The 27703-nt window shown below is 51.5% G+C and overlaps 1 protein-coding gene across 1 annotated transcript in view; it reads right to left on the bottom strand.

Annotated features, from left to right (window-relative positions):
- Positions 1-27703, bottom strand: part of GABBR2 (gamma-aminobutyric acid (GABA) B receptor, 2) — a 377813-nt gene that overhangs the window by 72174 nt on the left and 277936 nt on the right. Inside the window, exons 9-12 of the mRNA XM_012638275.1 lie at positions 24561-24641; positions 21298-21448; positions 18477-18609; positions 6347-6454 (exon numbers count right to left, since the gene is read on the bottom strand). Of these exons, the coding sequence (XP_012493729.1) occupies positions 6347-6454; positions 18477-18609; positions 21298-21448; positions 24561-24641 (473 nt within the window). The remainder of the gene's footprint in view (positions 1-6346; positions 6455-18476; positions 18610-21297; positions 21449-24560; positions 24642-27703) is intronic.

Consider the following 27703-nt stretch of genomic DNA (forward strand, 5'->3'; position numbering starts at 1 on the left):
TTTGTGACTGAACTGTGGATTTAGGCTAAGTACTTATGAGTCACGTTTCATTTATTAATTGCAAAAATGTTTATTGAGTGCCTACTCTGAGTCAGGTTCTGCTCTAGGTACTGGGGATGCAGCAGCGGACAGAACATAAACATTTTGGCTCCATGGAACATGTATTTTAGTGGGAAAGACTAATAGTGAGTAATTAAACAACTACACCCATGCATACACAAAATACAATGTCAAGGAGAGGTGATGTAAAATAATCTTACATAATGAAAATTGAGGGAAGCAATGACAAAACAGCACTGACCTGACCGTACAATTCTGAGCACAGGAGAACCCTTGCATTAGGTAAAGCCATCTAGTCTCACTTCAGCCGCTCTGACTTCCTTCCTTCTCTTAAAATCTGCCTGAACTTCTCTCTGGCTTATGTCGGTGCTCACGATGCCATCACACACAGTCCTCGCTCTGAGGCCAGGGGGTTACCAGTGCTTCCTTCTCATTTAGAGATGGGAGTGAAGGCATCCAGCAATGATTAAGCATCTGGTTCTGGAATCAGATCTGAGTTTGAAGTAAACTAACTAGTTGTGTGACATTGGGTAAGTTCCCTAAACCCTCTGACCCAGTTTCCTCATCTACAAAATGGAGACAATAACCACACAAGCCACACTAGATTACCAGCGCCTGGCTTACAGTAACTGTCCAACAGACGCCAGCTATCATTACTAAATGTCACTTCTTGTTGTTGTTTAGAGCAGGTATTAGCAAGCTACAGATTTGGCCCACCACCTGTTTTTGTAAATAAAGTTTTATGGGAACACAGCCAGGTCCATTCATTCGCATATTTGTGGCTGCTGTCATTCTGTAAAAGCAGAGCTGCGTAGCTGCCGCTGAGACAGAATAGCCCTCAGACTCACGTATTTACTATCTGGTTCTTTACAAAAAACTTGGCCAATCCCTGGTTTAGAGGGAAGTGTGTTTCTTCAAAAAAATTCAGTTTTTTTGACTGATTCAGACTGGTGTTTTATTGGGCCAATTCATTGCTTTAGGGCACACCATTCACGGGGAGTGGAGCAAGGTGGTGCCCTGGGGTTCGGCCCTGCCCTTCTGCCCTCACTCAGATGGCTGATGTCTTAGGGTAGCTGCTAAAAGTCCCCTCTTGGCATTTTCCTTAAGTTGAGCTGAGGGAGTGTCGGATTATAGCTCATGCTGCTGTCTGCCACAGTACCAAGTCATATGTGTAGTGAACCTCTCTTGTCCTCTAAAAACATCTGCCCCAGAACAGCAGGTCTCATTTCTGAGCTACTGCTCTCATCTCAACACTTCAATTTGGTCCTAGTAAGAGGCAGAATAAAGACCACAACAAGGCTTCTCACTTTAGGATTTTAAGATTGGTCTTTAGAAAAAATGGTAAAGTGCTATAAAAATACCAAATTTGGAAGTGTTAAGTCACCATGTGTCAATACTTTTTTTCAATAGACTTTTTTTCCTTTAATGTCTTTAGAAAAATGTGACCATACTGGGTGAAGCTTGTGCATGTGTGTTTGGGGAGGGCAAGCCATTGTGGGTGGAGGGAGGAGGAGGTAGGAGCTAAGGAAAGAAGAAAAGGATAAAAAGACTGCATTGAAAAAAGGCATATGATTGCATCTGCAAATTTATGTAAATCTAGTATACGTGTCAGTAAAAAAAAAAAAATTAAGGAGCTCACTAAAAATAGTCCAAACTTCTTCCTTTTTTTTTTTCAGAGACAGGTTCTCGCTCTGTTGCCCAGGCTGGAATGCAGTGGCGTAATCACTGCTCACTGTAACCTTGAACTCCTGGCTCAAGGGGTCCTCCTGCCTCAGCGTCCCAAGTAGCTAGGACTATAGGTGTGTGCCATCATGCTCAGTTAATTAAAAAAAAAATTTTTTTTAGAGATGGGGTCTTGCTATGTTGCCTAGGCTGGTCTTGAACTCCTAGGCTCAAGCAGTCCTCCCACCTTAGCCTTCCAAAGAGCTGGGATTATAGACATGAGCCACTGCACCCAGCCTTAAACTTCTTTAAAAGAATCCAAATAAAACAAGTCAGTCACAAAAGGTCAAATATTGTATGGTTTAACTTATATGAGGTTTCTAGAGGAGTCAAAGTCATACAGACAGAGATAGAAAGGAGAATCACAGTGGCCAGGGATCGGGGGAGGGAAGGGGGATGGAGACTTAGTGTTTAATGGGCGATTAAACACTTTGGGAAGATGAAAACATTTGGAGATGGATGGTGGTGATGGTTGCCCAATACAAATGAACAACACGAACTGCCAAAGGCTTTGAGTACAAGATTTGGTACTAATTTTGTTTTGACAATGATGAAGGCTGGAAGAACACACCATTCTGGTATTAGAAACTCTTTGGGGTTGCTCTAGGCCTTCTAGCTATTCCAGGAGGTTTGTGGTGCTGTGGCTGAGCACCATTTATCAACGACATGACAGGGCGGGCTGGAGAAGGGGAATTTGCCCCTTACCCAGAGCAGAAACTCAATCAGGGACCCAGATGGTTTCGAAAGGGTTGTGGCCATTGTAGTTCAAAACTGGGCTCTTCTTCATGATTCCAGGGTTTTATATAACCAAGCTTGTTTTTATTATTGTTTTGTTTTATTATTTTAACCATTTTTACATGGACTGCTCAGTGACATTAATTGAATGGAGGTGACAGCGATCCCCCCACGAACCTTCTCGCCTTCTCACTCTGATCCCCCTTTCTGTCCCTGTGTTACCCTCACTGTCCTTGATGTCATCCCCCCTCTGACCCTAACACCCTCCTCACCAACCCAGTCGTCTTCTTCTGGTCTAGACCCCTGATGATGTCACTGCCATCCCCTGATGTCCCCTGCTCTACCTTCTAGTCCTCTAATTGTGTACCCTGTTTTATCCCCCATTGACATCCTCAGCCTTAAAAAAAAGTAGGAAAAAAGTTTAAAAAAGCTAAAAAAAATTTTTAGAAAGTAAAATTAAATAAATGTAAAAAATGTTAAAAAACAAATTAGGAAAAAAGGTTTAAAAAAAAAGGTAAAAGAAGGGCTGGGCACAGTGGCTCATGCCTATAATCCCAAGCACTTTGGGAAGCTGAGGCAGGAGGATCACTTGAAGCCAGGAGTTCAAGACCAGCCTGAGCAACAGAGTGAGACCCCATCTCTACAAAAATTAAGAAAAATTAGCCAGGTGTGGTGGCGCGTGTCTGTAGTTCCAGCTACTTGGGAGGCTGAGGCAGGAGGATAGTTTGAGCCCAGGAGTTGGAGGTTACAGCGAGCTACGATCATGACACTGTATTTTAGCTTTGGCAGTCGGGCAAGACCTTGTCTCTAAAAAAAAAAAAAAAGAAAAAAGAAAAAGAAAAGGTAAAAAAAGGAGGGTGGGGTTTGTTTCTCAGCCAAGCCCCTTCCCTGGACCCCTGGGCCCACCGCAAGCCTGAGAGCTCAGTGTTTGCACAGACCCTCAGGGGTGGAGCAGGTTCCCCCCTTGGCTCAGGCAGTGCAGCGGGAAGTGAGCAGAGCTCTGTCTCTGGAGACAACATCACACTCCGAAGACTCCTGAAGTTTCCCCTGACAAGTGTCGATTGTTGCCAGACAGTCGGAGTGTTCTTGCTCAGCAGTCACATGCGTAGCAGAACATAAAGGCTGGCTCCTTGTTACAGACGACAATATGGATGAATCCCTGCTAACATGAAGGAATCGACGCTGAGACTCCTCCAGACCAGGATGCGGTTGTCATAAATGGCAGAGCATCTTTTCAACCAGAGCCTCAGAGCAGGGGGGCCCCAGAAGTCACCTCGACCAGTGCCTCTCAACCTTGGCTCGCTTCAGCACCCCAGGATTCTGGCTCATTAGAGCCAGGGTGCGGCCCGAGCACTTGCATTTCTAGCAGATCCTAGGCTGCTGCTGCTGCTGGTCGGGCCCTGACCTTGCTAGACCGGAGGCCTTCAACTCTGGCTGTACAGTAACATCACCTGGGAATGTCTACAAGCTACGGATGCTCAGCTCTGGGTCCCAGAGATTTGGTTTCAACTGGTCTGAGCTGGGCTACTTTTTGTAGTTTTCAAAGACTCCCACAGGACTGTAATGTGCATCCAGGCCTGAGAACCGGGCGGCCTCACGGCAAGGCGGTGTCAGCAATGCTGTGCCCACCAGGGAGGAGAGGGCCCCCAGGCAAGCACAGGGAGGGGTGGCAGAGCCCTGCTCTTTCCTCCCTCTAAATGCAGCCTGCAGTTTTCCCGACATGCTTCGGGTGTGGGGCAGGGAGCAGAGAATGCAGGACACACCCCTCCTCACCCGAGAGCGCAGGGGGTGGCAGCTCCTGACGCAGCCCTGGCAGTGAGGGGATGGGAGAGCAGGTGGCGGGGCGAGAGGTGCCACCAGGGCCCCAGGCAGGAGCCCACAGGATTGCAACTCAGGAGACAATACCATGTCACTATGTCCCCATTCTATAAGGAAAAATGAGGAAACAGAGTCCCAGAAAAGAGCCTTGTCTAAGGTCACATGGCAGGTCAGTGGCCAAGCAAGGACTAGAACCCCAGGCTTCTGTTTTGCCTGCTGGCCCCGCTGCCTCGGACAGGCTTGCTTCCTGCCTCAAGCGCCAGGTAACCAGGCGGCAAAACGAAAGTTCCAGTGAGGAAGCAGAATAGCCTCCACGTTCCAAAGAGGGACGAGCCCACAGTGCGGAATCTGCAGAAGGGGTGTCTGTAAACAGGCTGTGCCCACATCAGGGCTCTAAAAAGTGTACTGGGGCATGGGGTGGGCCGAACTGAGGAGTTTTGGAAAGAGGTGTCACGTGCTATGAGAGCCCTCCCCCAGGTGAGAATGGGTGGGGGGTGGGGGTGGGGCGAATGCTTCCTCCTTGGCCTCAAACCAAGGGAGGGGCTTGGTCTCCAGTGTTGAGGAGACCACTGGATGGCTTGATAGGGGTCCCTGTGGACTGATGTTTGACTCCTGCCTGGGAAACCTAAAGGGAGACAACGGACTGGCCAGCTGCTCCAAGGATGGAACAAAAGAGGGGCGCTGCTACCATGGGACAAACCTTCAGTCCTTGAGTCCATAGGCACAAAGGATGCAGGAGCGCTTCCTGTGCCCCAGATGTGGGCCGTGGGCAAGGAAGAGCTGGCACAGCCCTGTCCAAGAGCCTCCACGATCTGGAGGGGCGGGGTGACCCCAGGGGTGGGGAACCAAGGGGTGCTCAGGGGTGGAGGAAGAAGCCACAAATGGCCAATTGGGGGAATATTTCACCCGTGTCAAGGGCACCGCGGGAAAGAAACTCCCAGTAATGGGGGACCCACAGAAGCACGCCATGAGAGTCTAAATGGCCCATTTAAATCCTCGAAGGCCCAGCAAGCCCAATGCCAGCCCCCAGCAAGAAAGTTCTTTCCTGATCAAGTCCAAGTCTGGCGGGGTCGACACCCTGGTGAACAGGATGATGGGGAATGAACTCAGCCTGGCCAAGGAGAGAGGTCGCCAGCCTGCACCCCTTTCCCAAGGTGGGTGGCTGGCTTGCCCCAGGCCTGGGCTGGGGAGGAAGAAGTTGTGCCACTGAGTGCAGTTTGAAGTCTTGAATATTATGGACTGCACATGTCAGTTACTGACCAGAGCATTTTCAAAGTCATAATCCTTGCCCTGAATTTTATCCCGGAGCAAGGGAAGAACTGGCACTATTGCAGAGTTAAGAGGAACAGTGGTGGACAACGTTCCTCCACGTCCGCGTCCCGAGTCAGCGCAGTCAACACGGCGGCTACAGCCAACCACGCAGGTGGCAGGTGGCTTCCTCCCCGTGAAGGTGGAGCTCCTGTCCTCTAAGGGCCTCTTTGAAAATGGAATCATTAAATTAGCTCCTGGCCTCATTTCACTCCCCTCTTTTAAGGGCTCCCCATTGCCCACAAGTTGAAGATCAGCTTCCTTCATGTGGCTCCTGCCTTCCCTTTCAGCCTCTTCTTGCACCTGTCCCCGTGAACCCTGTGCTGTGGCCACACCCAGCTGCTGTCAGCCTGTGACCACCCTGTTCCTCTCCTCAGGCTTCTGTGCACCGATCCTTCGACAAGGTTCGCAGCGTCCCCGCCCTGTCTGCCTGCCTAACTTCCACTCCCCCTCCAGTCCCTGCATGGGTGGCACTTCCTCCATGAAGCCTTCCCTGGGTGCTTCATACCCCAGCACCTCCAGTATGTCCCCAATTAGCCCCGACACCGTGTGTCATAAACGCTTTGTTAACTGATTTCCCCAGCAGAGGTGGGGATTGTGTTTCACTGAATGCCCAGCAAATAGCTCAGTGTCTGGCACATATTTGCTAGATAAATGCTGAGTGAACGTCACCAACCCCCTGAAACAGAAGGAGAATGAGTACCTTTTTCTTCATTTTCACATTCTTGAAGATGGCGTGGACCCTCCAGGTCTTTGCAAACATTGCCCCAAAGGCGGTCGTGTAGCCCACGGTGAGAATCCAGGTCCTGACCTACAGGCCATGAGAAAACAGAGGCGTCAACCTCCCGTAGGTGGATGGACCGCGGCAGGGTGTCCCCACCCCAGCAGGGGAATCTAGATGATGGAGACACACACTCTTCTCTACGTGTCGCTGAGTGTCACTGGCATTCTTCAATCTAATTCCCATTCAACAGACGTTTGTTCTGTCAGCCCCTTGCCAGGCCCAGGGCACTGGGCACAGGGGAGTATGAGAGTCAAATCCTGCCTTCCGCAGTCCCACAGCCCCAAGGCAGCCAGTTGGAGTGAGGCACGCAGGGCCCCCAGACTGCAGAGGGCTCACTAAGCAGGTGGTGGACCGCCCTCTGGCCTTCCCCTTCCCCCTGCCACCCAGCCCTCTCCTGCCATGGTCAGGCCACTTGGCTATTACTGCCCAGCGTGACCTTGGGAGGCCAGCCTGGCTGCAGAGCTCACACTCGGACCTTGGGTCCCCACTCAGGAAGAAAGCCCTGTCTGGTTCAAGGTGTGCCCTGGTCCCTAGCCCTGGGCTTGTGGCTCATGGGTATAGCCAGCCCTGACAGGAGCCTACAGCCTGGATCCCCAAAGGCTGGGCCGGCTTGGCCACCCTCTGTTAGGTCTTGGGGCCTCCATGATGCCCGTTCCTCACCTGTATGGCCATCACTCCCAGACCCCACCCTGCTGGCCTGGGCACCCTCCGATCCCCAGGAGATGCACGCACCTCCAGGTTGGACCCCACACCATGGCCCAATCCTGGGCTGTGTGCCACTGAGTTCTGGGGCCCTCCCAGCTCCCTGGGACAAAAAAGTCACGTGCCGGTGAGCTGTGATTCTACACTTTGGTCTTTCATCTGCTCTCCCTCAGTTCTGTTCAGCTAAGTCTCCTTTGACAGGTCTCAACCTGCTTCAGCTGAGCGCAAGCAGGAAGGTGGATGTGGCAGGAGAAAGAGAGAGACAGGCCCAGCCCTCTGTGTGCAGAGCACTGGGGCATGGTGGGCGTGCCCGGCCCCAGCAGGCCCCTTCTAGCCCAGGGCTGCCATCAGCACATGTAGGAAGTTTCCAGAAATACTCCCAGCCCATTCCCTTCACGGATTCATTCTGCCCGTGCCTTTCCCTCCCCTTGGCTCTCCAGCTTTTCAGAGACAGAACATTTTCCCCTTTCCATTTTATTTGTAAAAATAGGAACTGGCTGGGTAGATTGCAAGGCCGACCCCCTGAGTCAAGGAAGGACAACAGCATCGCGGCCCTTGTTCACCCGCTGCGAAGTGTGAGCGCTGACGATAGCGCAGGTGGGGATTAGCCTTCTATTTTCTTTTCCGTAATTTCAAGAACAAGGGGAAGGCAGATGGGCAAGAATGAAGCACAGTGCTTTAGAAAGGGCACAGGGTAGCCACATTATTACCCATATTCTAACAAAAAGATATAAGTGAAGCAAACAGAGAAGGGAGGGGAAGGAGCCAGTTACTGGGAACTCAGACTGGAGTGCATTTAAAGACCAGATCATACATTCGTCAGCTGTCAGATCTGCCTGGTGCCTTACAGATCATATCATTCATTCATTCATTCGTTTGTTGGCTCACTCATTCATTTGTTCATCTGTCCATTCAACGAGTATTATTAGTCCAGAGGCAAAGTTTATAATACTAAAAACAAACAGCAACAACAACAAAAACAGAGGTGATCTTTTAGAGTCGAGTGAGGAAATCACTTCACAGATGGAGAAACCGAGGCCCAGAGCGTGGAAGAGATTTCCCTCCACCACCCCACACAGCTCCGGGGCTGAGCCTGGAGCTCACACTGTGCTGCTTCCTTCTCAAACAGAGTCTCCTTAACTCTGATCAGATTCATCTATACCCAGCTGTCAAGGGACAATGACACACCCGGGGAGTAGCTGACCAGCCTTGCAACACTCTCCTCGGGGATCGCAACATACTTTAAAGCTAATTTGCTGACATGACTGTTCAGACCTATGGTCTCCAAGTGTTTTGGTCATGTTCTCTGACCAGAAAAACAATTTTAAATGCGAACATACACAGAATATGGACATTTTTGAAAGGATGGACAAAGATAAAATATTATTTTTCCTCACCACATGGCTGACAAAGAGCTCTTATTTTGAGGCCGTGTGTCACTCCAGTGTGCTTAGCGTTACTGATCCTTGCTTTGACTTTATGTTTTCTTGGAAGCGATCATTTTCAGGCCACTTGTCTATTTTGTTAGGGCTAAATTCATTACGACTCAACCACATAAATTAGATGAATTAGTTAAAATTCAATAATATAAATTTAACCTGGCATCTGGAAACTGCAGTGTGCTACCATAAACTAAAGCAAAGAATAGCTGAGGAGGCCTGAGACTGTATCCTCAGAAAGGCGTGATTGCAGGGTCAGCCCTTGGCTGTCAACTGGGAACTTGGATTCAGGAGGGTTCCCGTCGTTCCCTCAGTGATGAGAGTGGCTCCCTGCGCCCGAACTGTTTGTGCAAACAGTGTGGTTCTTGCTGACCACCTGCTTTCCTTCTGGGAGTGTGGAATGTTGGGGTGCAGTAGGCAGGGGATGCTGCCATGACCAGCCCCCAATAAAAACCCTGGTCCCTGAGTCTCTAAAACGCTTCCCTAGACAGCATTTCACCCGTGTTGTCACTGTTGCTGGGGAAATTCAGTGCGTCCTGTGTGACTCCACTGGGAGAGGACTCTTGGGAGCTTGCACCTGGTCTCCTCCGGACTTTGCCCGTGTGCCCTTCGCTTTTGCTGATGTTGTTTTGTGTCCCTTCGCTGTAATAAGTCATAGCTGTGAGTACAACTGTGTGCTGAGCCCTGTGAATCCCTGTGGGTCACTGAACCTGGGGGCCCTCGACACAGCACCCCACTGCTGTCTGCTGTAACGGATTGACCAACCGCCCTGTCCTTGGGAGAGTTCTGCGTACAACCCCCAGACACGCCCGCTGAGCCAGGCCCCAGGGTCAGCCCTAGTATTAAGTATCAGGACAGCTTAAGTCCTGGGGTTTAAACCCGTTGCCGCCCCACAGAGCCCTCAGGTTAAACTCTAAATTCTTAGCAGGTGCAGCCCCCTCTGCCACTCCTCAAGCAACACCACATTGCTTAGCCGCTCCCCTCACACCATGAAGGAAGGCTCATGCTGCCGGGCCTTGCACGAGCTATTTCCTCTGTCCAGAATGCCATTCCTTGTCCTGTCTCCTTCACAAATTCTCATTTGTCCTCTGAAATCCAAATTCATGGGCCACCTCCTCTGAGAAGCCCACCTAGACCTTGAGAGAGGTAGTGACTGGTTCTTCCTCATGACTCCTGCCCTCGTGCATGTTTCTGCTCTGCCAGTCACATGGATACGATGTCTGTCTGATGACCCATCTGTCTCTCCCACGAGATGGAGCTACTGGGAGGCAGGGCCTGCTTTGCCCACGTTTGCGTCTCTGGAGCCCAGCACAGAGGGGGTGATCAGGCTGGATGGGCCAGCTTAGGAGGTAGTGAACTTTTTGTTACCAGAAATGTGCAAGTTGAGCCTGAGAAAACACACGAAAGGAAGACCACAGAGGGAACTAGATCATTCAATAGCAAAAGGGGCTGAGTTCATGGCCTCGGTGGCCCTTTCCACCCAAATAAAATATGCTGTCTGCTAGGTAGTGAGCTCCCCATCACTCCACATATTCAAGAAAAGCTTGGAGGACCCCCTGTCAGAATACTATAGGGTCATTTCCTACACTGAGGGACGTTTCATTTGATGACATCCCAGGTACCTCCCTTCTGTGTACTCTATGATGCCAAATAAACTAGATGGTTCTGAAGGGCTTAATGATTCTGTTTTCTGATACGTCACCTCCAATATAAGTCTCCACTGATTCATCAACACCAGCCAAACAGCTACTTCACTTTTTCTCTCCAAGTCTTAAGCATGTTTATTCTGATGTTAATGTCTTTCCTGTTCTCCCCTCAGCCATAAAGTACTCAGCCCCTTCTGCAAACTGCCTTAAACGTACCTATCCACGGGGGGTGAAGAACGTTAGGCAGGCAATGCCCATCTCAGTCTTGGCTATGAAAGTGGCGGGGGAAATTAGAGCAAATCTCCAAATGGAAAGAAAAATCTACGCCCAGAACAGTTCTGCTCAGCTGCCTGCTCGGTTGGTTTCACGAAGGCGTGCCTGGCAGCGTGGACAGCTCTCACTGCTCTTCTGGGGACCGGTGGCAACGTGGACACACAACCTCTGCTGGCAGGTCTGTTCTGACAGATGACAGGGGCTGCTGTGCTCCAGGCCTCCTTGTCACCACAGACACTTGTGGGCCCTGGGCCATGAAGTCGGATGGAGGAGGAAGCCCGGTGGCTGGCTGGACACAGGGGCAAGTTGCTTTCCCATGTCCACGGCCTTATATCGTATTCTGACTGCTCACCCCCGGCAATCAGCAGTGAGAAGGAGGGAAGGAAGCCCCAGACTGCCCAAACGCAGCCCCCGACCACCATGACGTGTGAGGTGCGAGAAGGCATCGTAGCCTGGAGTGGAGAGGCCTGAGGTCCCCAGGGCCTTGTCTTCCTCGGGCAGGGGGTGACAGGCAGACCCCGAGGTGATGAGCCTCGGAAGAGCACCCTCTAACAACAGCTCCAGAAGGCCCTGTGTTGCTCAGGGTTCCGTAAGTAAGGTCTGTCTAGAAAATGCCCTCCCGAGTTTAGAGTACAGCGAAGGCTCTCTGGGGGACACGGGAGACTGTGGGCACAAGCAGGAGGACTTGGGTCAGGGTCAGTGGGGAATCTTAGGAGCCATGGTGCAATTCAGAGAAAGGTGCCCCTCTGGGAGGAAAAACTTCTAGGAAGTATGCCCTCTGGGCCCTTTTTGAAGGACCTCTCTCTTTAAGGCCCTGGAAGCTGAAGAACTCCAAGAACTTGGCTCAGAGAGCAGATCCCAGGCTGAAGTTCAGCTCCCGTCTGCCCCTGATGCCAACACTCTTGTGCAGTGCACAAAGTGCACAACTGCACTTGGTGGCCTGGGCTCAGGCAACAGAACAACAGAGCAAGAGAAGAGGCCTTTCTTCCCATTCCCCCCATGACCCCAGCAGGTGCCTCAGGACTGGAGGTCGGGGGGCTTTCTGGAAGTGCAACATTCTCAGATGGGAGGTGGCAGAGAACAAAAGAAGGATGGGGTGGCTGCGTCATGGCGACTGCAGTTGCTATGAAATTTGTGGGCAAGTTTGAGGCGTCATTTAGGGTTTCCAGAAATACTTGGAGGAATCCCCTGTTTTAAGTCTTCCCGATTTGTCCCTCCACTTCTGGCCCTCCCCTATGCCTGTCTCTGTCAGGGTATACAGCATAGTAAATAGAGGGTGTTTGTCTACTTGTGTCTTCTGTCTACACTGCCAGCTCCTTGAGGGCAGCAATCAGCGTGGTCCGGCTCTGTGCCTGCAGGGCCTGGCACACAGTAGGTGCCTCGGAATGTTCTCATGTGAGTGAATGAATGCAATGAGTGCTGAGTAGAGCCAGGGCTGGAGTGGCCCACGTGGGAAGGGAGGGTGTCACCTGCCCACTGGCTGGGGAGTCTCTGGTGTCCCCTGAGTCCCCCTCCTCTAGAAGGCCTTCACAAGAAAAGGGCCCGGACAGCCAGGGACAGAGGATATGGGCTGCGGAGGCCGCCCCTGTTAAGAGGAGATCTGCACCCCATCCAGGACTCCAGGTGGCCCAAGCAGGCCCTGTTAGAGCCAGTCCCTGTGGCCTCCTCCCTCCGCTGGTCTGGACCTGCCAGTCAAGGCCAACACCAAACCCTGTGGGTGTCTCCTGGCCCAGCCTTCCAGCCACCTTCTGAAATCACAAAGCACTTTATCATAGCCAGCCACGAGAGCATGGGATCACATGCTGAGACAGCCCTAAACCCACATTATTATGTTGTTTTACCTCTCAATTGCCTCAAAAAGAAATCCTCAAATAAAACTATCACAGACTTATGGCCTTTTAACTGCAAGCATTTCACTTGTTCCTACTGGACTTGAATTTGCTGCGAGGCTGAGTGGGCAGTCCTAGGCAGCCTTTACTTTGTGAGTTAGAGTTAGAAAATCCCAGCATCTCCAAGAGAGCTGGAAGAGGGCGACACGCTCCCCGATCCAGTGCCTGGCCCCCCTTCCCCATCCCTGCCCAGACGCTGCCCAGCCTGAGCGCACCCCCTTGTGAGCAGTGTGCGGAGGCTGAGGCACACTTCAGGCCTGGAACCCAACCCCGCCTGCTGTGATGGGACAGCCCTGCTTCCCTAGGTCTGAGGGTGGGGGCCACACTCCAGTGTCTTCCGGCCCACGAGCCCCTTTCCTCCCACAGCTGGTCCCCAGGGAATTGGGCTCTGGTGCTTCCATGTCTCTTACACCGCCAGTCTCTAAGGCACAAACACAAGAATAAAGCATCAGTGCTAACCTCATCCTTGTGACTCTAAGTGTGGTCGGGCACGCAGCATCCGTGTCCCTAGGGAGTGAGTTAGGAATGCCGGGTCTCAGGCCCACCCGGACCCACTGAGCAGAATGTGCCTTCCATCGAGACCCTCGAGTGATTCATGCCCACGTTGTCTTCGAGCAGCAATGTCCCTGCAGATGGAAGTCGGGAGGGAGTTGGGACAGTGGCTCCCCTTTGGCAGGAAAGGTGGGGGACAGGGCAGACGGTGAATAGAAGCGGGTAGGAAGGGCTTCTGGGATGCTGGTGATGTTCTGTTTCTTGAGACGGATCCTGGATTCACAGCTGAGTTCAGCTTGTGAAAATCCATTGAGGGGTTCACTTATGATATACAGATACATATTTTAAGTAAAAAAATAAAGGCGTTGGGATTGTCAGCGCGTGGAGGGAGCCGGGAGACCTAAAGCTGAGCCTCGCTCCTCTGCGCTCCCGTCACAGCAGCCTTGGGCTGCACGGGCTTCTTCCGCAGGGTTCCAAGGACAGCGTGGCTGCGGCATCCTCCGAGTCCCTCTGCGTCATCCTCACCCCCTCGAGGCCTGCCCCCGGGCCCCTGGCAGCACTCAAGGTGGCAGCGGCACACACCAGCTTGGCTTGGACTTCGGCCCTGAGTCTCTTCCTGACCCAGTTCTGGCAGAGCAGGGCCACAGAAGGCCCCAAGTCCTCAGGGATGTCCCTACACCAAACCCACTAGCACCAACCCCAGTTTTTCCAGCTTCTTCTTCACCCCAGTTTACTCAGCTCTATCCATGTCTCTCTCAGGGGTGTTCAGAGGTGAACACAATTACCCAGCACAGTCCCATCATTCGTTCATTCATTCATTCATGATGATAACGACTACCATTTATTGAATCTTCCTATGTGGCAGGCACCGAGTGTGCTCTACACACATGATCTCATTTGATCCTCACAAGCCCATCATTACCCCCATTTTACAGAAGAGTAAACTAAGGCTCTGCGATGTTAAACAACGCAAACAGAATCACACTGCTAGGAAGTAGTGCAGCTGGGATTTGAACACAAGCAGTCCAACCACAGAGCCTTTCTCGTTTGTGCTAGGCACTCTAATATACTCTGGAGATGCATCGGAAGTGAAACAGCATACTAAAACCACTGAACTGTATACCTTCGAAGGGTGAGTTTTATGGTATATGAGTTATATCTCAATTTTAAAAATCTGAATGGACAAGAGTTTTGCTTGGGATAAATGTTTACTAGATTAGTTGACCTATTTTTTCTGGTATAAGCCAGCTAAGAAAACGTCAGAATATTCTTAGGAAAAAAAAATGAAACATCTCAGGCGTCTTTGTAGTCTAACAGAGCTAAACTTCAGCCCTGCCGACTAGCAACATAGGCCACGAGTTTTGGTTTTCTGTCCTGTAAGGTGGGGACAGCGAACCTGGCCTCGTCAGGTGGTCGTGGGGATTTGAGGGAGAGGCGGCACCTGGCAGAAAGCCGGCCCTGGCCAGATCACCGCCGCTGGCGCTGCACTCCATGAGGGCACAGGCCTGGGGAGTCGGCAGGAAGTCGCTGACTACCCACACCCAGGAATGTTCCGGAGAGTCCAGGAAGCTGCTGCAGAGCCACCTGGGGCCTCCGCATCCTCTCTGCGGAGCCCCTTTTTACCCCTCCCACACTCGAGCTGGGGTTTCTGCCTAAGACTCCACAAGGAAGACAAGTGCCTTTTCTCGTCCCTAAAAGCTGGGTTCCCTCCCGGGGCTGACAGGGGAGGGGATTCCTCAGCCAGATCAGCTTGTCAGCTGCAAAGGGACACTCCCTTCCCCCGGCACTGGGGCTCTGGCCCTCGCCCAGCACCGTCCTCACAGGCAGCTCTGTGTCCACAGGGGCCACGTTGCTATGGTGATTCCGCTACCCACATGGTGTCCAGGGAGACAGCACAGTGTAGCTGGAGCTGTCTGCAAGACTTGCTGAAACCGGCACTGACAGGCTGGGAAGATTCTGGAAGGGTCAGAGGGATGGGGGGATGGGAACTAGGTATAACTGCTTCCCTAGCAGGAGCGTTGTGTATCGCGCTCACACACGCGCCTGCTCCCGTCCGAGTTATAACGGCCCTTCTGAGCGGGGGTCTGGCCTCTCGAGAGGCGCGATCTCATGACCGTCATAGGCCTTGTCATGGGGTGGTGTTCACGGTTTATCGTTGCGTTTAGCTTATACAATGAAAACTAAAAGGGAAAAAAGTGGCATTTATATGGTGGTAGAACAGAATAAACTGTGACTTACACTGTATCACATCTGAAGCTGGCTTCGTAGTCTACCTTGTCCCTGTCCTTTACAATTTCTTACAGAACCTAGTGTGGGAATTACTCTGTGACAGGGAGGCAAGGTGACAAACTGCGATGCCCACCCCCTACCCAGCACTTGCCCTGTGTACCAGGCAGCTGGTCTGAATCGTCATGTTTAACCCGCATCGCAATCCTGCACGGGGAGCATCATTATGCTCATTTTATAGATGACAAAACTGAGGCTCAGAGAGGCTAAGTCACTTGGCCCAGCCAGGAGCTAATAAGTGTAGGAGGGGTGGCAAACCCAGGCTGCCCTTTCGAGACCTGTGCTCACTGCACCATGTGGGCCTGTTTCTCCTTCCTGCTCCTGCTAGGTGGTGGCTTACTGGGAGCAGCCTTCCAGGTCCCAAGAGAACAGAATCCAAGGCAGCAAGTGAAATTAAGGTGCCAACCCCTCTGGAATAGCCCAAATTGTCCTTACTGGGGACTGGTGCTCTGAATTCGAGAGCTTTCAGTTCCTCTTCCTGGGTGATCTTGAGAATTATTAAATAAATGACCCCAGCCCTAACCCATGTGCACATTTATGCTGACCCAATTCAACCCAGAGTAGTTAATCTATGCCTTTTCCCCAAAGGCATGCACGTGGGCTCTCCCTTGCAGAGCCTCTGAAACAGCCCTGACTGCAAATAAATTAATTCTCAGCGGTGGTGAGAACCGGGCCCTAACATCTTCTCTAGCCCTCGTGTTCAGAGCTGCTGCTGACTTGTAAAGCGCTTTATGATTTATTCATACCGCCTTCCCAGGACAACCTTCGCCTCACACAAATGAGCGTGACTCCCAGAATAGAATGTCAGGCTTCATTAAAAGAAAAAAACCCGGGTGTGGGGGATGTCCCTTTTTCTGCTCCCTAGCCTGCGTCACCCGGCGTTTGTAGAATTCAGGTCAAACTTGAGAAAGCACCTGTGCTTTAACAGCCTTTGGCTCATGAATAAAGCAAGGTGTCAGGAGCTTCTTTCTGGGAGGGAAGGACTCTCCTGACTTAGGTCTCTCTGCTCCAGGACTTGAACTGGATCGCTGGAGGCATTCCCAGGTGGCCAACAGCAAGTGATGGAGGGGCCCCCAGGAGAGAGGGGGCTATGGCGGAAACAGGGTAGAGTTCTGCTCCATCGATTTTCAGCTGGGGGACCGAGGCAGGCCCCTCACCTCTCAGGGATGCCACTCAGCACAGTGTAAATTCAAAGTCGCCAAACTAGTCTCCAGTGCCATTTTCACTATTGTCATCGTCATGATGTCCTCAAATTTGGGGAGGAGGTCTAAACACTTTGAAGTACAGACGGAAGAGGAAAATCCCACTCTCCTGCCCCCCTTAACTGCATCGGGGACCTCAGGAACAATCCCTTGCTCAGGCCTCACCACTGCCCAGGAAAGCCGACCATGAAAGAGTCACACGCCCATGGAATGGTGAGGCCCCGCAGTGCACACGAGTCACGCCGACGCGGGAGTATCGGAGACTCAACAGGCTTCACACCTCCCCTAAAGCCCCCACAGGCTGCAGTCAGCATTCTAGTGCCAGAGGGGCCCACGCTTTAGGGAACAAACCCTGCTCAACCACACCGACAAGGACTTTTGAGCAGCTTAGCTTGTTCAGAAGCTGACTCCAGGCCCCCAGAAGCCAGGGACTTGTCTCTCCTGAGTGTACTTCCTTACCTCCCAGAACAGCAGATTAGAGCAGGAGGGAGGCAGTGCTCAGCGTAGCACTAAAAACTCTGAGTGGGAAGAGTGAACCCCGTGAGCCCTGAGCCCTGGGGTTTGACGTCTTCAGGTCCCCCCAGGAGAGCAGGATGCCTGAGCACCCCAGGTGACATAATGACCCCCTCGGTTGCTGGGGACTCTACTACACATTTCTCAAGGCTCGTCCCCATTTAGGATAAAGGAAGCATGAATGTAGACATCTCCTGTGCTAGACAGTTCGCAATGAAATTACTGGTAACACGAACAATTTCTCGACTCTGTGTTAACAGTAGTCCGATCTAATCATCTGCCAGAACCAAGGGAAGGTCCCAGGACCTTCCCCCATTCCCATGTGTTGTCCCAGAGCAGAGGGATACTCCCAAGTCCTAAAAGTCCAAGGTGTGGGTGGTGACCTGTCACATGTGTTGGGGGTCCTTCACTAGCATGTATCCCTTGTTGCCAACTTTGAATCCATCGTCGTCCAGCAGTGGGCAACCCCGAGGGCTGAGAGCTGGGACTGCAGTCTAAAAGACACTGCTCTGCAAAAAAGGACCTACATTGCTCTCAACACCTTACAAAAAAAAACAGCAACAACAAAAGAGTTGTTTTTGGGTTAATCCATTCAACACTGATCTTTTGACCATCCCCTCTAGCTCTGATCCTCCAATCCTCCAGGGCTTCATACCTCCCCTGTGTGGGAGGTGTGGTACGGATGAATTATTGCATTTGGGACACGAACGAGACCCAAATGGCCCACCCAGTTTTGACAGATCACAGTAGTCAAAGTCCAGAAATAAATCCCAACTAGTCATCTTATTCTTAAAAAGTGAGCTAATGACACTTTCAACTGAGAGTTAGTTCCGCATAATTGCTAATTGCGGATACATAACTTCCTTTAGAAAAATAACTAAAAGGCATTTCTTTGGGCATCAAAATTTTTAAATGTTAACTTTCGAAATAATCTTTCTAAAATATAGCAAATAAATTATACCGTTTTGGGCTTCCTTAAATACATGCATGCTCATGGGGGCAAACGTTCATTCTTGAATGTGAGGAAACATTATTCTTTTTATGTATAAATCATATATATATATAAAGTACACAAGCAGATATACAGTATCTTTCTGGTATTACAATTTCCTGGGGGAGATGGTTAGGAAAACATGTCTAAAAAGACTCCTTAGGGGGAATAATGAGGGAAAAAATGTTAAAGAAACACCACTTAAATAGAAAATAACAATTATAACTTTTTCCATATGACTCAGGGTCAGCTGTACAAACATCTCTCATCACGTTCCGGGACGGCTTTTGAGGTGGGTGAGAGGATTTGTTTCTGTTTAAATGACCCTGTCCCCGACCTTGGGTGCTGAGGCCTTTCTGGTTGGTAATTTTTTTTCTCTCTTTTCTTTGTTTCCCCTTCATTTCTCAGTGCCTTCATTTTACAGGCAGTGCTGACCCCCTTCTGCTCTGACAGTGACACCCCTCTTCCCCGTGGAGCAGTGGAACCGCTGAATGGGTTGTTTCCTGCCTCTTCATGCATTTTCATGTATTTCTGGGTTTGGATCTACGTTTTTGATGATTGAGATGGCCACAAAAACTTTCTAGCATGTTCCACTGGAATATGCAGGATGACTTACAGTGCAGAGTGTTTCAAAGGTCTTTTCAGAGACAAAGGATCCATCGAGGCCAAAGAGAAATATAGACGCATAGGAGAGCATCCCTCCAAGGATAATGAGGTTGTTCATATATGGACTTGACATCTTTATCAGCCTGACAAGAAAAAGAAAGAATAGATTTAACAGAACTGTTAATTTAGTTGTTCCGTCAACAGATATTTCCCAAGTGCCCACTAGGTGTATATTGTGGCCAGGGCTAGAGGGGGAGAGAAAAATGGAAGAAAAAAAATGCACGCCCCGAGTGCCTCCACTCCCCCTCACCACCTACCAGGGACCGTTTGCCTTTCGGTAAAGGTCCCCAGACAACTATATGTTTCTAATTGTTGATTTTCCTGCTTCCTCTGTCAAGTTCACCTATTAATTCTCCAGGGACAGCTTGTCATACCAACTTCTTCATCCATTAACTCTCAGTTTACACAAAAGCATTAAGTCAACAGGTGTTTACGGCTGGGGCTGGGAACATATGCCCAATCTAGAGAATTCTATGTTGAAGTGTAGCAACCTTCTGCAGTGCGGGGATGCCCACGTCACATCCTCTGCCTCGAGTGGACCATGTCAAAACAGTCTACAGGCAAGCGTCCAGGGTTGCTTAGGAACCGTGGTTTCCAGACAGTGAGTGAGCATCCACTTTGGTTGTCTCTGAGCATTCAGAAAGCTCACACTGTCCCGTGCACAAAGAGGGCCACCCACTTGGGTAGGAACACCTCTCCCGGTCGCCAGGTGATAGAGGTGAACAACAGAGTTCTCATCCCCACCCCTAACCTGTCTTCGCTAGGCTGTGGCTGGGAGCATTCTGTACACTCCCAAACTCTACATGCTTTTCTCTCATTTCCTTGGGGAATCCTGCTGTGGCTCCCAGCTGCCCGGCAATCCAGGGCTACGTGAAACCAGCAGTGGGCCGCTGTTTGTCTCAGAGGTACCTGGCTTCCCCAGCACCATCACTTCAGAATGTCTTAGGTTTCCAGGTGCCCCATGGTCTAGGTGCTCTTTTGCAGATTGTAATTATGGATAATTATTCTCCAAAGATTTTCTTTTGCATTCTGCGGTTCTATTAATCCTTCACATTTTAAACATGTCATGTGTATAAGTGATGGCTTAGTCCCTGCCACCCTCTGGAAGTGCACCCTTGGCAAGTTACTTAACCTAGCTCGGTTTCCTCACCTGTAACATGGGAGCATTGATCATGTTGTCTAGAGCACATGTGAAATTGAGACACACTGAGTCCCTGCAGGTCCTTTTGTAAACCAGGAAGTGCTAAGCTGTCTTCATTCTCATTACCATAGCAGTCTGGGGAGGGGAGAGGTTTCCCGGAGGAGGTGGCCCTTACAGGATGGGTAGCATTTAGGAAGATAGAAGTTGGGGGAGGAATTGGGAACCAGTGATGTTTATTTCCCGTCTCTTTGCAGATTTTTAAAGAGCCAAGCCAGTCAAAAAATTCACCTGGATGCCAGCCTCTTGGAAAGAGCAATGGAAATTTTGCCCAGGAAGGCCAAGAGCGGGTAGTTAAGCAATACAAGAATTGAGTCTTACAATGGGGCAACATGCTGTTCTGATGGGAATTCTTGAAGCACGTAGGAAGGATATCTAACATTAATTGAGAGCTATGTAGCCAAGCCTTGTGCCAAATGCTAACAGGTATGATCATCATTTAAAGTTTGTATGGAATAGATAAAAGTTGCTTCAATTTTTTGTGGCACTATATGTGTTATTTGTGATAAATTAAATAAAACAACAGGAGAATAAAACTCTTTTTTGTTCTTGGGAAATAGGTTTGACCTAAGTAGTTGCTACCAAAAACCCAGCCAAGACAGAAACACACACACACACACACACACACACACACACACACAAACCTAGAGCCTCCAAGTTCTTCAAGTGTAAGCAGGGGATGGGAAAAAACCCCCCAAAACCTGTTTCCCTTGGAATCAGGCCTGTTCCTGGCAGCCTGTGAGGTCATGCAACGTGGTTTCTGGGGACTACGGCAGGGCTGCAATGCTGCGAGGGTGGTCCTGAGGCAGTCCCCATGACAGCCCACGCTCTGAGCCCTGGCTCAGCCTCTCCCACAACAAGGCAGAGAGCTGGGCTCAGGGATTTGCTGTGGAAACCAAAGAAGCTAGCTGCACCTGGTAAACACCATCGCCTGGAATGGTGGCCTGTTCTACCCATGAGTGACCAGAATAACGCAGAGTGGAGCCTCTCTCCTTGGCGAGTTAAGGGCATGTGGTGGGGAAAAGAAATCAAGACAAGAAACCAAGGGCGCAGGCCGTTCTGCTGCACGTGGACAGCCGCTCCGTCACTGAGCCTCGGGCTCTCCTCTGTGACACGAGGAGGGAGGGCCTTCCTGGGCGGTAACGTGCTGTACCAACAGGAGTCCTCGTCCCAGGGTCCCCGGACCTCCTGCAGCAATGATTCCCACAGGTGTTTGGGGAATTCTGTCTTCTATCTCTCCTGCTCCTGGCCCATCCCAAAGCTCTGACAAGGCCTGTGGACTCACAGCCTTTGATTGCATTTCACTCAGCCTTCCCCAAACTTATTTTTATTTGACCTCACTCCTGTGCAACCAGCAGTCCTACCTCTGTGTGCATGTGTGTGCGCATATCTGTGTGAGCCTGTGTGTGTGTGTGTGTGTGTGTGTGTGTGTCGCACCTGAAACATCCTAGGGACTGAGTAACACACTTCGGGAAACTCTGCCCTAAAACCTTCTGTGCCCCTGGCGAATCTGTCACGTGACACTTGTTAATCCAGAAAGCACTGTCCCAGAGGAGGGCCTGGGCGGGCTTACTTCTGATTCCGATTCTTGATGTTGAAGAAGAGGAAAGCGCTGGCCATGATCATGCCGAGGATGGTGAGGGCAGACAGGATGCTGTAGAGGGGCAGGGAGATCTTCCGCAGCTGCTCCAGGATGATCGTCTTGTCTTTTGGGGGCTCGGATCCTAGAAGGCCAAGAAGAAGACATCAGCGGAGCCCAGTGCACAGTCGCTCCCCGAGAACGTCTCTGCCTTGGTGTCCCTGACACCCAGCCAGGCCCCTGCACACAAGCTCTGTGCAAGGCACATCTATTCACTGGGTGAGCCCGATCCGGCAGTTGGCCAGTCTGCCCAACAGGGAGCCTGAGCCAGGACTTATTTCTTTCTCTAAATAGAATCAATAAGGGATTTGTGATGCATTTAATAGTCATTAGAAGACTAGAATTTGATTTGGTCTAATTACGCTGGTGAAAAACCATCACCATTTATCCCCAAGGTAACAATGGCTTGGAAGGCACAGGGTTGGGTGATGTGAGTGGGTTCCATTGGGTGCCATGGGAGGTGAAGAACTTGGCTTTGGCCTCAAGGACTCTGCTCCTACACAGACATGATAAGCGATCACTCCTCAACAGGGGGGACACTTTGCCTGTCAGTTCCACGGTGACACATACGTGCTCTGGCCGTGGAATTTCTGCTTCAGGGTCATTATAAAACCTCTGTCTGGCTTTTTGTTTCCATGAGAGTCACTAACTGTGGGAGGTAGAAGCTACCTTCCTCCCCCTGCTGGGCCAGAACTGCACTGAAACCGAAGGATTCCATTTCTCCACGTGACTGCAGAGGTGCCCTACCCCTTCTTTAAGGGCACCAGGAACGTGGGGGATCCCTGAGGGTTTTAGAGCAAACGCATCTTTCTATGTGGCGGCAAACTTGTCCCAGCTGTTCCAGCAGGTACAGGCTGGTTTGGGATGAGGGATGTAGGGTCTCCACCAGCTTCCTGCAGATCCTGTCTTTCTTAGTGGCAATTTCAGGTCAGGTTTCTGCTGTGGAATTGTGAAAGTTTAGGGCTTTCTCTGCAGGGGGTATATGGGGAATCAGCTACAGGCCAGAAAGGGCCCAGCCCGGAAGCCCTGGGACACCCCTCTAAGGGCCTTGGTTACACCTCCATTCCCAGGGACAGCAGGGGGTGGGCAGATGTGGCAGCAGGGAGTGAGAATTGGCCCAAACATCAGGGTTTAAAACACTTTGCTAGCAAGTTCAAATGTGTTTAGAAACATTCAGTGGATAAAAAGAGTTTGATCCATCTAAGAAATCTAGGGAAGTTGCCAGGTTCGAAAACAGCTAGGAACCTGCTGGTGTGGTTCATGTAAAGCCTTAAGCAGTTCCAGGTAAAGTAACATTTACAAGTGTGATGTCAAGGGCTGACAGTCAGGGCTAAAGCAGACACAAGGTGACACAGGTCACATCATTTCTTGCTTCCAGAAGTGAAAGCCCAACATCTGGGAACTTTTCTTCACTTCCCATCCTTCCCCCAAAGCCCGGACTGCATGAGGCTGGCTCAGGGGCCTCCGTCAGGCTGCCAAATGCAAGCGCAGTCCCGGGGGCGCCCATGAGGTCTTGGCTGGAAACAAGCCCCTCTCTGGGCACTGAGAAAGGAGGCTGAGGTCTGAATCAAAGGTGATATGGCCACTAGTGAGTTTGGGGACTGTTGTGTAGAAACAACTTCAGAAAACTGACATCTTTTCGGCCGGGCATAGTGGCTCACTCCTGTAATCCCAGCACTTTGGGAGGCTGAGGCAGGAGGATCGCTTGAGCCCAGGAGTTTGAGGCTGCAGTGAGCTATGATGATGCCACTGCATTTTAGCCTGGGTGACAGAGTGAGACCCTGGTGTCTCTGCCCATAATGCCCTTTCCCGCTTGTCTTCCTGGTCAACAGCCAACTACTCTACTCATTTTCCAAGACTCGGCCCCCACATCATCTCCTTTGTGTCTCCACAAGGTGCCTCTTCACTAAGATGTTACAGAAGTCAAATTCTAATGGTTTATCAGAAGTGTTAGAAACAGCAGCAGTCCTGAGTTTTCTTTCTTGCTTTTTGTCTAGTCCCTTCATTCTTATTCACCATCATTAATAAGGATTCATCAGCATTACTAATCACCTTCCACCAGCCGGGCCCAGGGCTGTGCATCACTGACACAAAGATGAAAAAGACGCAGTCCCTTTCCTCAAGGAGCGTACACACCAGCCACGGGAAAGGAAAAAAGCCATAACAGGCAGTCTCACTTACTGAAGGCTTGCCACAGGCTGAGCACTTGACAAAGATTTTCTCACTTGATCCACCCAACAGCCCGGTGGGTAGATAAGATCATTCGCATCTGACAGAGGGTGCAATAGTTCAGTGGTATTAAATGGCAAAGCTGGTAGGATTTGAATCCAGATCTGCCTGACTCTGAAGCTTATGCAAATTGCCTCCAGTGACACGGGGTGCAGGGGCTGTGGTCACCTTGGGCACAGGTAGGCCTGAGCACGGGGCAGGGGGCAGAGGGCAGTGCAGCCTGGTGGAGTCAGCAAAGGCCACGGGAAGGAGCTGATGTGGGAGCTGTCTTGGAAAGTGAGCAGAACAGTTGGCTGTCGATCAGAAGACAGCGGGAAAGGGCGTTACGGGCAGGGGGCACTGCATGAGCAAAGGCACAGTGGTGTCTGAGGGTGTTGGAGGAACCAGAAGCAGTTAGTTGGGGAGATTTGAGAGAGGAGACAGAGAGGTGGGGAGGGGTCCCTTGATGGAGGCCTTGGGGCCACAAGGGGACAGTGCAAGGCTCTGGGCAGGGTGGGCCATCTTAGGCCTGGCATGACAGCAAAGACACTTTGGCTGCTGAGGGCAGAATGCACTTGATGGGGTGAAGACCAGCTCTGAGAACACCCACGTGGGGCCGGTGCGGGGGTCCGGGTGAGGGAGGCTGAGAGCTGAACCCAAAGGTGTGGACAGAAGACCGACCCAACCCAGCCCTTTTCCAGAGGAGGATACAGAGCTCGCTTTAGCTGGGACACATTTGAAAAGAATTGCTCCTGGCCACTGAATGGTTTGGACACCTTGGTGAGCACTTCACGCAAATTCCAGTGACCCATCCCAGAGCTGCCACCATGTAAGTCACTGGGGCCTTGTACTCAGTGAGCGAGTGTTTGTGTTGAGGATGTTCCTTTGACCCCATGAGGCCGGGGACTCTGAGCTCGTCGGCCACACTCAGACAACGTCCTGGCTTGGAGCGACTGAGCAGGCCCTCCTCTGAGAGGCCCCTGCCTTACCTTGGAACCTGATGGTGTCGTTGATCATCTCCAGCGTGTCAGCCACGGCGTTGTACTCGCCCACCTTCACCTCCCTCCTGTCTGTGGGCAGCAAGAGGCAGTGGCTGGTTAGATCAGGTCCTGGTGTGTGTCTGGGAGCTCCCGTCCCAGATCTTCTCCCCCTCAGGCCCTGGCCATATTCTTGCAGGCTTTTTGTTTTTCCTCCATTGGAATCCCCAAACCCCCAGCCTGATCTGGGCTGGAACATCCTCTCACGCCATCTCATGAACTGGTTGTCTATCTTTGCTGTACACCTCAAGGATGGGAGCCAACTCCCCCTGTAGCTGGACTCTGCCTGTTACCCAGTTCTTCCTGGTCACTGAGCTGAACTGGCTCCTTGTAACTTTCGCCTGCTCATCCGGCTTTGCCCTTGAGGACCACACGGACCACTTCTGCTCCCTCTACCCCAAGGCAACCCCAGACGCTCAAAGACAAAGACAGATCATCCTCCAGCGCCAACCCCCAACCCCTTCTTACAGAACATCATTTCTATCTCCCACCCCACCCAGGCCTATCCTTGAGCTGCATCCCACAGTGTCACTGTATTTCTGACAGACTGTAGACTCAAAGACTGACCAATGCACTTTAGGTATGATTTGGTCAGCAGCAAGTAGAGCGGACTATCCCCTTCTTCATTCTGGACATTATATTCCTATTAATGCATCCTTAGGTGGGATTAACAACTTTCACATTGCCACATTGCTCTGCTGTGTCCTACCAAGCAGTTTCCCCTGCCCTTGGCTCCCTCATATGCACTCGTTCAGTGTGTTTTCAAACCCCAGCCGTGCATTTGAATTTGCCTGCATCCTCCTGACTATTCTTGCTAGGCTTAGCTCATTGTTTTGGTCATCATCAGGGACAAAAACAATGAGGACTGGCCCAGGGTGGTAGGAGGAGCAATGGAGAGGGGATCAGATTTGACAAAGGTTTCTGTTTTCCAGGTAAAGCCAAGACAACTGAGTGATCAAATGGGAGATGACGACCAGGCAAGCAAGTCACCTGGGATTCTGGTGGGGATGATGGGGGCTCAGGCACCTTTCCCTGGGGGAGGGGGACCTGGGAGGGAGTCAGATATGGAGGGAAGATGATGAGCTCTGGCTTGGATGTGCCATGTCTGAGGAGCTTGTGGATCATCAAGGTGGAGACACCCTTGAGTCTGGACCGCGGGGACAGGTGCAGGCTGGGGGAGAGGCTTGGTGCCATCAGCGTGGAAGCTGAGAGATGGAGCGGGGGGCAGGGATGAGACCCCCAGGGAAAGAGCCACGTGAGAGGAGGAGAGGACCCAGCACAGGCTCCAGGGGGTAGACAGGACGCCAGGAGCAGGGTGCTGGGAGACAGTGGGCATCTCAGAGGCCAAGGATCGGACTCTCACGGCGGGGCTGGCCAGCAATGCCACATGCCAGGGGGAGACGGACATGAGCTCCACGGGCCGGGGGTCAGTGGGTTTGGCATCTGGGGGAATACTGGTGACTGTGGATGAAGCAGATTCAGGGAAAGGTAGGGGTTAGAGGCAGGGAGCGAGGGGTAGGGAGTGTGAGAGCAGAGAGTGGAGCCCGCAGGGCAGAGCAGGCTTTGACAAGGTTGGGGAGCAGGTGGGGAGGCGCCCATGGCATTTAGCGAGCCCCTGTAGCAGGTCTGGATCTGTGCTGTTTTACAGACATTTTCTGCTTTAGCTCTAACAGTGTGTGGAGTAGGTGGTCTCAGCCCCACCTTAAAGACGAGGAAACGGAGGCTCAGACAGGTTGTGGCTGTGCCCAGGGCCCCACTGGTACTAAAAGCAGAGCCCAGATTCAAACCTGGATTTTTTCTACCGCCCATGCTCTTCCCCAGCATGGGGCTGCCTTGATGGGATCCCTGAGAGGTGACAGTTTGGTTCCAAGGTACTCACTCCACGGGCCACCTGTGCCTCCTAAATGTGAGAACTGCAGAGAGGGGGGTCCACTGCCCCCAGTGAAAGGCCCCCCAGAGGGGCAGGCAGATCCACAGCAAAATGCCCAGAGGTTAGAAAGGAATTCCAAGCGCACAGCAGAGGAACTGCCTCCTGGGGCCCTGGCTCTAAGTGAACTTGGCGGAAATGCAGGTGCACTGCTGGGCTGTGACGAGCATTCAGGAAACCTTCAGGACACATTTCCGCCTGTGTTGCTTTGACCATGTGTGGGGGAAACAGGGACTGTAAAAGTCACCTCCTTCTCCCACAAGGGTCCCCGCCATTTGGGGGGCGTCACACTGTGTAGGCAGCTGCCGCGTGCCTGGGTCACCTGGCTCCTAAATGTCACATTAGCAGACTCTGCTGGGGGCTCCAGCATCCCTGCGCTGGCCTTTTGAAGTCCTCAGCCCCACAGATGCTCCAAGCAGCTCCTGCCGCTCAGAGGAGGAGGTCCTGATTTATTTATTTGGCGTGGGGCGGCAGTGCATGAAATATGCAGGCTGATTGGAATTAACCATCAGGAGCTGGGGGGCAGGGCGGCCGGCACCCTGCCGCGCCCCGGCCACACAGCCCACCCCTCCAGCTCACACGCCCCGCTGTGGGCACTGTCCCATGGCACCTAAATAATACTCAGCTTCCCACCACAACCATAATCACCATAATCTCTCCCTAGGGGCAGTACTTGGAGGCTCACAGGCGCTTCACAAGTTCCTGTGTTTCATGCTCATGCAAACCATGAGCTGGGCATAATTCACCCCGTCTAAGCAGGAGGGAGGAGCCTCAAGTGGGTTAAGTCACTGCTCAGAACCACAGGCCGGGCAGCGATGGAGTGGGCGTCTGAACTTGGGTCCCTTAGTCCTGAAGGCAGCGCACTTTTACTTTCAGTCTGAGCAGGGCTGTTGGTCATTCAGCCCACATTTATTGAGTGTCTACTGCATGCCAGGCCCAGCCTGAGGTATTTCATGATAAAGAATCCCTCAAAAGCGACACACTGCAAGTGGTGGCCAGTTAAAATTATTTCCACATCCTTGACCTAGGGGGCCTTGGGCACTGGGAATGCTGAAGAGATGTTTATACTACATCCCCTAGTTTAATCACTTTATTCATTCATTCATTCATTCACCAAACATTACTGGACACCTGTTATGTTCCAGGCTCCATGCTAAGGCCTAAAGAT

Source organism: Propithecus coquereli, unplaced genomic scaffold, assembly GCF_000956105.1.
Source record: "Propithecus coquereli isolate 6110/MARCELLA unplaced genomic scaffold, Pcoq_1.0 Scaffold128, whole genome shotgun sequence".
In the NCBI taxonomy this organism is placed as follows: domain Eukaryota; kingdom Metazoa; phylum Chordata; class Mammalia; order Primates; family Indriidae; genus Propithecus; species Propithecus coquereli.